Source organism: Diabrotica virgifera, chromosome 4 (genome assembly GCF_917563875.1).
Source record: "Diabrotica virgifera virgifera chromosome 4, PGI_DIABVI_V3a".
NCBI lineage: Eukaryota > Metazoa > Arthropoda > Insecta > Coleoptera > Chrysomelidae > Diabrotica > Diabrotica virgifera.
In genome coordinates, this window is record NC_065446.1 from 12,878,222 (window position 1) to 12,890,513 (window position 12,292).

The 12,292-nt window shown below is 33.1% G+C and overlaps 1 protein-coding gene across 1 annotated transcript in view; it reads left to right on the top strand.

Moving 5' to 3' along the window:
- Positions 1-2,841: 2,841 nt before the first annotated feature.
- LOC114326282 (glucose dehydrogenase [FAD, quinone]) overlaps positions 2,842-12,292 on the top strand; it is a 103,104-nt gene continuing 93,653 nt past the window's right edge. The window contains exon 1 of the mRNA XM_028274591.2: positions 2,842-3,174. Coding sequence (XP_028130392.2) covers positions 2,887-3,174 — 288 coding nt within the window. The 5' untranslated portion in view covers positions 2,842-2,886. The remainder of the gene's footprint in view (positions 3,175-12,292) is intronic.

Below are 12,292 nucleotides of genomic sequence, written 5' to 3' on the forward strand. Positions count from 1 at the left end.
AAAATAATTTTAGGAAAAAAACAAAAAAAAAAAACGTTTAAAAAATTTTTGACCACTTTTTGGTCCTGGCAACATGCAAATTTGTTAAAAGGAGTCCTTTTTGAGTAAGATTGTGCAAAGAATCCGAATTAGAATATTTTTCCTAGCGGATGCGCAGTGGCTTTCTGGACTACAAAGAAAATAAAATAATCACATAACATCTGATTTGTCAAAAACAACCTCACTATTTGCATTGCTGTTTTCTTATACCTAGGTTCATATCTTACTCCTGTCAATTGAGTTACTAAATTATCAGCACTTGTTTGCACGGTCTTTCGTTAATCTTAATATTTTTTTCATCGAGTAGATCATAGGTCCAACATGGGCCTCTAAGACAAGATTTGCCGATAATTGCATAATTATTTGACACTGAAGACTCAAACTTCAACACTAAATACAGGCATCTAAATCAGGCAGCTACTGATGGCGGCGAAGATTTTTAACGAACCATTTGGATATAATCGTAAAAACTCTAACTGGTCGGTCTCACAGACCCAATGTTAGTCACGGAAGGTTAAACCAACTTTCTTGGATATGTAATAATATAATAATAGTGGTATTTTCTTTTTATTATCAATAGCCCAATAAATGACCCTTTTGGAGTGTAATTTCCAGGGGCAACTCCGAATTGCATGAAAATTTGGATTTAGATTCTACTTACCCTCCACTTTAAAGTTGAATTTGTGCCGTTGGTTGCTTTTACTTGGGGGGTGACATTTACCCCTTCTCGTGGGGTGAAAAACGCGTTTTTAAAATAAGGTCGGAAATGAATAAATTGACTTATTTTAAGCACCTTTTGTTCTATAAAGTTTTTTACGCAAGTCAATACTTTTCGAGTTATTCGCGATTTAAAATGTTGATTTTTCGACAAAAAAACTACGTTTTCAGACCGTTTTTCCCAAATAACTCAAAAAGTAAATATTTTATCGAAAAAAATATTTTTAGAAAAAGTGTAGCCTATTAAAATACGAAAAAAATGGTGTACCAGTAACGTCTACAAATTAAGTAGAAGCAAAGTAGCTCATGAAAAATACGTTATTATTCGTCTAATTCCAAATCGAATAATTCAACGCGAAATCACCGAAGAAAGAAGCATTTTTCGGGAAAACCTTATTAGCATTTTTAAAGTATCGAAAAAAAGTTTAGTACTTATTTGTTTTTTAGAAAAGTTTACTGCATCAAAAATAAACGAGTTACACTGAAAAAAAATTGGCCCCTTTTTTTTTGGTAAAAAAAATCGTGAAAACCTCCCTTTATTTAGGACCCAAATGAAATTAATCGTTTGACTTTACCATCTATTTTAACTGTATGTGTATTGTTTATATGATCTGTAAGTTTGATTGGTTTGAAGTGCTTATTTTTGAAAACATTTGGCTTTATAGCAAAAAAAAAAAATTTCTAAAAATTTTTGAAAAATTTCGTTTTTTCAAAATAATTTAAGAAGCATTAGTGATAAGAAAAATTTTAAAGACTAAAAAAATGTAGGTTTTGCTATTATAAATATGCTAGTTATATTTTGTTTCTCCGTAAGACAAAAATTGGTTGGAAAAAGATTTGCATACACTCGTGATTAGTGACCCATTCAAGCTTTCTTAATTATAACCCTTTCAAAAATAAAAACTTTAAACCGGTGAGACTGACACATCATATAAAAAATAGATAGGTAAGTAAATTGTTTGTAAAACGGTAGCGATTAATTTCATTTGGGGAGCTAAACACGGCTAGATTTTCATGATTTTTGACAAAAAAAAAGAGGACCAACTTTATTTTGAGCGTAACTCGCTTATTTGTAATGATAAAACTTTTGTTAACAATTAAAACAAAGCTTTTTGTTAACACTTAAAAAAAATTAAATGGGGTTTTCCCGAAAAGTGCTTAATTTTTCGGTGATTTCACATTGAAATATTCGATTTGGAATTAGACGAATAAGAACGTATTTTTCATGAGCTACAACTTTGTTTTTATTTAATTGATAGACTTTACTTATACACCATTTTTTTGGGTTTTTTATAAGCTACACTTTTGCTAAGTATATTTTTTTCGATAAAATATTTACTTTTTGAGTTATTTGCGAAAAACCGTCTCAAAACCTAGTTTTTTTGTCGAAAAATCAACATTTTCATTGACAAATAACTCGAAAAGTATTGACTTAAGTAAAAACTCTATAGAACAAAAGTTGCTTAAAATCAGTCAATTTATCTATTTACGGACTTATCTTGAACGTATGTTTTTTCACCCCCGAGAAGGGGTGACTGTCAGCCCCCAAGTAAAAGCAACCAACGGCACAATTTCAACTTTGAAGTGGAGGGTAAGCAGAACCTAAATCCAAATTTTCATGCAATTCGGAGTTTCCCCTGGAAATTACACGGTACCGCCGAATTTCCCGTTCATTTACTGGGCTACAATCGGCAAAGTTAAGATTGGATAGTAGGTAGGTACTAGATACCTTTACTTCACCTGCTGAAATGCGTCCTTCTTGCTAATTATAAAGTATCAATACTAAAGAATAACCAATTTAATATTAATCTAAAAACTTAGATTAATATCGAGATATGTGGTATGATATGCGGTCGCCAACATCTCTAGAAGATAGGCACATTCAGAAGAAGATAAACAAATTATTATCACATCCGTAAAAATAAAATTTTAATTACTTTTCTGTTTGTATTAGATTACAACATTTTCAACGAAACGTACTTCCCTAAAATATCAACTAAAAACCTGATTCTGGTTTTCGCCTTGACCTCAACACTTTGATAATATTTCACCGCACTATACTCGCGAAGATACTTATATTCCTTAGCCGACCGCTATCCACTATCAGTTTGTAAATATTGCCTGCGGAAAATGGAATGTGGCTGTGCGAACAACTTTTTGGGGCCATCGTTGGACCAAACATGCGGAGGTTCGATATTCCTATTTATGACCCTGCTAGACACTTTTATACGAAATGCTTGCGATATATCGGAAGCATGTGAAAGAGTAATACCTCGCAGAAGGCCGGATCATGAGTACGATTTTGTAGTGATCGGGGGTGGTAGCGGTGGTGCTACTGCTGCGGGAAAATTGGCACAGGTACCGGGTTGGAAAGTGTTGTTAATAGAGGCTGGAAATGACGAGCCGCCGGGTTCACAGGTAAGACAAATATCAAGTAGTAATGGCTTTAATTTCATTAACCACTTAATGCATTATCCCGTGTCTGACACGGGATAGAGCAAATTTAGACTTGCCCGTGTCTCGTAAGGGCTGGCGTAGTACAGCGCTATTCAAACATTTTATTGCTGTTTTTGGTTTATAAAGAATTTATTATGTTATTTTTAATCGTAACCATACTTTTGTTGAAACGTTTTATTGCCGTTTTTGGTTCGTGATGAATTTATTATAGTCCAGGGCGCGTCTGTTTTGAGATGGACGTTGATAGGTGACTCAAATTTTTTTGCAGAAATTGCTTGAAAATTCATCAAATAATAATATTTGAGTTATCCTCCCTCTCAAAAAGGTCCGGAACATTGTTTAAATAATCAAAATGTCAAAAAATGAAGGAAAAATTCGATTTTATTCTTCGTTTTTTGATTATAACTTTAAAAGTATTCATTTCCGAGAAAAGTTGTACTAACATAAAAGTTGCATAATTAAATTTTCTACAATATAGAATTGGTTAAAAATTTAAAAAATAGTCACCCTAGTTGCAAAATAGCAATAATTGCGAAAAAAACATACAAAATCAAGTATTGGTATTTTACGTTTTTCAACCATTTATGCTACACTTAGGACCTTCATATTTCACCCAGAAAAACTTTATGATACAGTAAAACAATGCTGTAAATTTCATTAAGATCAGTGTAATAGATTTTGCAAAATAAATTTCGCAATCCAGCTTTCGCAAAAAAAAAATTCATTTTTTCAAAATGTTACAAGACCGAAAATAAAGCAGATAGCAAGTTGAAATTTTTTTTGCTTATAAAAGTGTACTGTACCTTCCATTTGCAATTTGCAAAATTAAAATCGATTAATTACCATGGCGTCAGGAAATTTTTTAAATAAACATAAATTTTTGGTGCTACGCGCAGGATAGCGGTGTTCGATTTTCCACCAAAATTGCTTCCAATCTTTACCTAATATATTATTTTCTTACTCTATATTTTGTTGTATTTTAATATTTTAATTCCACAAAAATCAAACTAATTTTATTATTGTTTGTGAAATATTGTTTAAAACAATTGCATATATTTAAAAATAATAAACTTGTATTCTCTAAGTTAAAATATATGAACAAAGAAAATTTTTGCTAATAAAAGTATTATTTCAAAGGATAGAGTATGTGTTTTTATTTTGCAATAAACAAATTTATTTATTTACATCGAAATGTAGTAATGATTAAAATGTATCAATCATTATCAAAGGTCATTGGAATGACCAATCAGAGCAAACTATCCGCTGTCCTGCGCGTAGCACCAATAATTAATGTTTACTTAAAAAAATTCCTGACGCCGTGGTGTTAATCGATTTTAATTCTGCAAAATTGAAAATGAAAGGTACAGTACACTTTTATAAGCAAAAAAAATTTTAACTTGCCATCTGCTTTATTTTCGGTCCTGTAACATTTTAAAAAAATGAATTTTTTTTTGCGAAAGCTGGATTGCGAAATTTATTTTGCAAAATCTATTAAACCGATCTTAATGAAATTTACCGTGTTGTTTTACTGTATCATAAAGTTTTTCTGGGTGAAATATGAAGGTCCTAAGTGTAGCATATATGGTTTAAAAACGTAAAATGCGAATACTTGTATTTGTATGGTTTTTTCGCAATCATTGCTATTTTGTAACAAGGGTGACTATTTTTTAAATTTATAACCAATTCTATATCGTAGGAAATTTATATACGCAACTTTTATGTTAGTACAACTTTTCTCGGAAATGAATACTTTTAAAGTTATAATCAAAAACGAAGAAAAAAATCGAATTTTTCCTTAATTTTTTGACATTTTGATTATTTAAACAATGTTCCGGACCTTTTTGAGAGGGAGGATAACTCAAATATTAATATTTGATTTATTTTCAAGCAATTTCTGCAAAAAAATTTTAGTCACCTCTTAACGTACAAATGTACTAATATTTTTACAGATGCGCCCTGGTCTATTAGTTTATTTTGATCCGTAAATAACTGTACTTTAGTTTATTTTCGTTTCTGTCTTCGATATAATAATATACCTTCCTTGTTTTACATTTGCAATATTTACAGTTTATTTTATTTTCGTTATTGTCAGGGAGTAGATCAACTGGCAGATTTACAACTTTATCATCAGCAACAACTTCACAGTAAAAACTATCACAACTTTATACTAAACAGTCTTAACCTTTATTTCTTTTTCCTACACCATATTCAACCACTACTGTCTATCCACTCATCCCTGGCAAACTTTGGCGTTTAATTCGTCTATTATATTATGGGCAGTATGATGTCTCTTCATTGATTTTAAGAATATTCCAAGTCTTCCTAGTCGTTGGGAAACCTCCAAATATCAATCTGAAAGTTCTCCAAATTGATGTTCTAAATTCTACAAAATCTGACATTTCAGTCCGATAACTTCCAATATCAACATTAAATGGGCAGGATTTTTTCTGGTTTACAACATGAGAGCCCTCATTGACTACAGCTATTCGTCCCCTGTAGGATCTTAGCTTCCGTGGTCCATAATCAGTAGATTTTATTTGATATTTTCCATTGACGCCTCAATTAGAAGTACTGTACGAGCTTTTAGTGTAATTTTTCCCGTTACCTTCTGCATCCTTTTCCGTTGAGCTTGGTTCATAATCATACGCCTTCGAGATGGATTCCTCAATTATAGGACAAAAAAGTACCCTACTATTTGTCAACTCATTCAAGTGAAACCGTTGGTTAGTAAGTGAAGGATTGCTTATACCGACAATTACCCCATGAAATTTTTCCATATCTGACTACCCTCACTTCGTTTAGCTTGCAAGCAAATGCAGTTACCTGGGATATGTCACGTGCAACAATAATAAGGTGTTAGGTGTACATTGAGGATCAGTGAACAAGAACCATCTTACGTTTCTGACACTCGATGTAGTCGTTCCAACGACTAAGCGGCACGTTTTGTAACAGTACCAAGCATGTACCGTAACTGTACCAACTGCAGCATGTAATGAACGCAAGATCTAATGAAGTGAAAAATTCATTCACAAGGTGCAAACATGAATATATAAGACAATAATACGACCAGCAGTCGCGTAGGAAAGCGAAACATTGACGCTAACAAGAAGAATTAAATAAATTGCTGGTGTGGGAACGTAAAATCTTTTGAGTGATTAATGATGATGATGAGTCTCTGGAGAAAAGTCCAGCTGTCGTTTGCTGCCTAATGATTTGCCGACCGAGTGTGGTGTAGTTTTGTCATATTATTTTTTCTTCTTCTTCTTGCAGTGCCTATTCGTTTCGGATGTTAGCGACCATCATGGCGATCTGTATTTTGCACACTGCTGTTCTGAAATGCAGTGTGTTCTGTACAGATTTGGGGTTCTCAAAGGCCGAGGAAAGCGTAAAGCTCTTTTCTCACTTAATATCCCAATACAAAGTTGCCTAGACGTCAATCAAGATAAATATAATTGACGTCAATCATATAATACATATATCTGTTTTATGGACTATAATAAAGCTTTTGATAAAGTACGACATGAACAATTAATGAATGTGCTCAAATTAAAGAAGATATACTACAGTGACCTCAGGATCATATCTAATTTATAGTATAAGCAGCGAGCAAAAGTACGTGTTAACGAACAGCTGTCAGAGGAAATTGAAATTAGACGTGGGGTGAAACAGGGATGCGTATTGTTGCCAGTTCTCTTTAATGCCTACTCGGAAGTGATCCTTAAAAAACTCTTGATGGTAAAACAGCTGTAATAAAGGTGAACGGAGTTCCCATTAACAATATTTGATAAGCAAATGACACTGTCGTCTTAGCCGAAAATATTGAAGATCTTCAGAGACTGGTTAACGGAATACCGATATATAGCCAAGAATACGGTCTAGCAATGAACATCAAGACGACAAATATTATGAGAATACCTAAAACTCAAAGACATAACGGGAATCTTCTCATAACCGGAATCTTGGAACAATGAGCACAAATGATTACTTCCGGGAAATTAAAAGTAGAATAGAAAAGGCTAGAGCCAATTTTAATAAAATGGGAAAAGTGCTCTGAACAAGAGATATAAAGTTAGAGCTAAGAGTAAGGTTGGCTAGGTGCTATGTTTTTACGACTCTGTTTTACGGAATGGAAGCTTGGACCTTGAATGCGGGCATCAATGGAAAAACTGGAATCATTCCAGTTGTGGGTATATAGAAGAGTTCTCAAAATATCATGGACAGAACAAATGACAAACAAACAGGTTCTGAGAAAGATGAATAAAAAATGGAAGTCTTAAATACAATCAAAACCAGAAAATTGGAATATCTCGGACATATTACACTTGGAGAGAGATACAACTTGATCCAACCCGTTATGCAGGGAAAGATTCAAGAAAAAAGAAGCATAGGGAGACGCAGAATATCGTGGCTGCGCAACCTGAGAGAATGATACGGATGTACATCAAATGAACTTTTCAGAGCAGCCGTCTCCAAAGTCCGAATAGCTATGATGATTGCCGACCTCCGTCGCGGAGATGGCACTTAAAGAAAAAGCTCTGAAAATATTTGTGGTTATTTTGATGAACCACATACATAAATTTTTCAGCCAGGAATTTTTTTGCCTTTCTGGTTCCCGTTTTCCTTTTAATTTTCACTCCAAGATTAGTTGCAGTAGTCCATATCTCCTGCTGTTTCTCATGATATAACTGAGGTATTCCATTTTGGCTGTTTTATTGTGGTTAGCAGCTCGTTTTCTTTTTGCATTCTCAATGAAACACCCTGATTAGTAATGTGGTCGGTATAAAATATCTTTTGGATTCGACAATAAAGCCACATTTCAAAAGCTTTAATTTTCTTGCAGGTTGCGTCTGAAAACTTTTCATCGATTGCCATTTGTTTCGAGCTTCTGTCATATGTTGTATAATCTGTGTATAATATTAATGTACACGGATTATGACAGAAGCTCGAAACAAATGACTGTGAGTGAAAAGCCCTATAGGAAAGATATAACATCGTAGTAACATTTTACTACTTTTTGAAATTTTTGTAGAAAACTCTTCAGTTATTATATCTTTAAAATCAAGCTTATGTACTTATGTTAATGTATTCCAAAATAAACAACTAATTCCATTAAAACAATTTCTAAAAATATTCCTAACTTTTGGTGAGCATTTAATAATGTAGACTATGTAGGATCATCTCTTCGTGTCTGATTTACTTCTGCTGTACCTACATTGTTTATTCGTAACAAAATACTTTGTATTAAAAGATCAAAGAAGGGTAAGAGTAACAAAGGTATTGCGGTTTTAGAAAATTCAAATATATCATTTCCATATTGTTGCTTTTCTGCTTACTCGTTTTAGAGCAAAATCGGGTCATCAACCTACCACTCTTTCGCATATAATGTCAAATTTATCTTAATAATTTTCAACTAAGCCCGCGGTATTGATGTGTTTGGCATCAGTCATTTATTTTATTCTCGTTAATCTTCTCTCGAATCTCTTGGAAAAACCAGATTCGCTTCATTATTTCCTTAGTAGGTATGCAAATGCAAATTATATATACAGGGTGTCCCGAAAAGATTGGTCATAAATTATACCACACATTCTGGGGTCAAAAATAGTTCGGTTGAACCTAACTTACCTTAGTACAAATGTGCTCATAAAAAAGTTACAGCTCTTTGAAGTTACAAAATGAAAATCGATTTTTTTCGATATATCGAAAACTATTAGAGATTTTTTATTGAAAATGGACATGTAACATTCTTATGGCAGGAATATCTTAAAACAAAATTATAGTAAAATTTGTCCACCCCATAAAATTTTTTGGGGGTTTTATTCCCTTGAACACCCCCCCCCCCCCCCCCCCCAAAACTTCTGTGTACCTTTCAATTAATTCATTTTTGTGGTACTGTTAGTTAGACACAACGTTTTTAAAACTTTTTTGCGTCTTATTATTTTTTAGATAAGCCAATTTTTATCGAGATGCTTCTTTAATACAGTTACATAAAAATTTATGGGGTTTTGTTCCTTTAAACGTTTGTACGTTCCAATTAAACTATTATTGTGGTACCATTAGTTAAACACAGTGTTTTTAAAAGTTTTTTGCCTCCTAGTCTTTTTTTTGATAAGTCGCCTTTTATCGAGATGTGGCAGCTTTTTCAAAATATACCTAAAAATGTAAGTTATAAATAAATTTTCAGATTATTAACAGGTGTCTATAATCATACTTGTGATGGATTTGATAAATATTCGAAATATCTCGATAAACACTGGCTTATAAAAAAAGCACTAAGAGGCAAAAAGTTTTAAAAACGTGGTGTTTAACTAAAGGTGCCACAATAATAATTTAATTGGAACGTATACAAAAGTTTGTGGGGGTTTAAGGGAACAAAACCGCTATAAAATTTTTATGGGGTTTTTATTTTTATGGGTATGGGGTAAATTATAAATTTCAGATTAATTTTTTTTTAAGATGTTGCTGCCATAAAAATTTCACATGTCCATTTTAAATAAAAATCTCTAAGAGTTTTCGATATATGAAAAAAAAGAATGTTTGTGTACTTTGTACGCACGTAAGAAGTTATACTTCTATTATATTTTATAATTTCAACGTAATAAATATACTTAACAATTACAATAAATACCAAAAATTAACAATAATTACAAAAAATTAACCAAAACTTTATAATACCAAAAAAATTAATATGAATATAAATCATCCGGGATTCGAACCCGCGATCTCTCGATCTCTGGTCCATTCTATACCAACCGAGCTATGAAGCCCCGTGCTATTGACGTGTCGGATATAATTACACATCACGGAGACAAATAGATCAAAGTGAAGTATAAAAATAGATACTTTATTATCTTACGCCCGATTAAGACAAATCTAAAGACACAAAAAGTATAATAAATAATACATTTACTAAGAACACTATACTAGGAACATTTACTAAGAATCTATAAAGCAGAAATTAGACCTATATTGACATACACGGCGGAGACAAGACCTGACACATCTCAAACAAGACGACTACTAGAAACAACAGATATGAAAATACTCCGACGAATATCAGCGAAAAGTCTGTTGGAAAGGGAGAGAAACGAAAACATAAAAAGATCATGCAATGTAGAAGAAATAAATGGATGGGTGACAAAACGGAAACAGGAGTGGAACGAACACATTAGTAGAATGGCAGAGGATAGGATATTACGAATAGCACGAGATAAGTCACCAAATGGACGAAGAAGTATTGGCAGACCAAAAAAAAAGATGGTGCGATAACTTAAACAATTTAGGAGGCTAATATTGAAGAATAAATAGGCTTTAAAGCCTACATAAAAGAAAGTAGAAGAAGAAAAAGATTAATAACACTAATATATTCTTTTAATGAATTATTTGCGCTGATACATACATAATTTGAAAGATTAGTAACGCGTCTGTACCTGTCCCTGTCCCTGACCCTGTGTGACTGCGCATACGCCAGGGAATTATAAAATTTCACCCCCGATCGTAAAGAAGTATAACTTCAAAAAATAAAAAAAAATAAAATTTCCATTGGGGTTCGAACCCGCTTATCAGCGCAGTTAGTATTGAAATTCATTCACCTTAAACTTTTACCCACGGAGACCATGTGTCATCATGTGCGAAGATCAACTAACTAAACAGATTAAACTTTTGACGGTTCTGAATTTAACCAAATTGTTTTGATTTTGAATTGAAATTATTTAGAATTGAAAGAAATATTAGAATACAACAGAATATAGAGTAACAAAACAATATATTACGTGAATATTGATAGCAATTTTGATGGTAATCAAATTATGTAAATCAAAGCATTACATACTATTTTAGTAGGTTCTTTTTAAATTTTCCAAGTAGGTACGTCCTACCTACGAAATTTTTTATTAAGATACTGAAACATTTAAAATTATTACGTACCTGTCGCTTTTAAAAACTATTTAAAAAGTCACTACAATATTATAAACTTGCAGTTTTCTCTGCCATCACAACAATAAAAACTAATATACACAACATTAATTTGTTTATCCAAAATCTCCATATTGAACAATTATTGACAGATGATTTTAACACCCAATCAGATCTCGTATAAAGTTTATACCATACTGCCTGTGTGCGCATGCGCGCAGTATTATGAAATTTTACTCTTAATCGCTCCTAAAGAAGTATAACTTCAAAAACTAGACTCATCACAACTATCAACCAAAATATGCTGAGATATTTTGGACATATAACTAAAAGAAGAGAAAGCGTGGAGCGAATGATCTTCTTCTTAAGGTGCCTGTCCATTCCGAACGTTGGCGATCATTCTGGCTATGAAGACTTTGTTAACTGCTATACGGAATAGCTGTGTTGAGGTCTTTCTATACCATGCTCTCAGGTTAGCAAGCCAGGATATTCTTCTTCGTCCTGGGGCCCTTATCCCTTCAATTTTACCTTGTAAAATGCACTGGAGTAGCTCGTATCTGCCTTAATTTCTCATTATATGCCCCAAGTACTGCAGCTTACGGCCCTTCACGATGTTGACTGAATCTGCGGTTGTGTTCACCCTCCGTAGTACTTCTTCATTGGTGACTTTGTCCGTCCATGGTATCTTCAGGTTCCTTCTGTACAAACATAGCTCAAAAACTTGAAGTTTCGATAGAGTTTCCGCCTTCAATGTCCACGTTTCTACTCCGTATAGAAGCACTGAGTAGACGTGACATTTAAGGAACCTTATTTTTGTTTTTAGAGTGATGTCATGGCTCTTGAACACAGAGCTCATAGTCAAGAATGCACTCTTTGCCTTTCCGATGCGACATTTAATCTCTTGAGTATTGTCCCACGAGTCGAATGATAGATGAAGGCAAAGTGGAGAGCAAAAGATCTAGATGAATATCTCCAGTACTATGGTCGGACCAAATGAAGGACATGAGTTGTTACTCATCCTCCGAAGCAAAACACGCGCAGGAGAGAGATAATTGGACAGAAATAGTCAAACAAATTACACGACGTCACTACATCCTTACGAAGGAGAAAAGATAGACTAGGAGGATAGAAAAAAATTAAATTTACACTTTTTCAAGATTTGCATTTA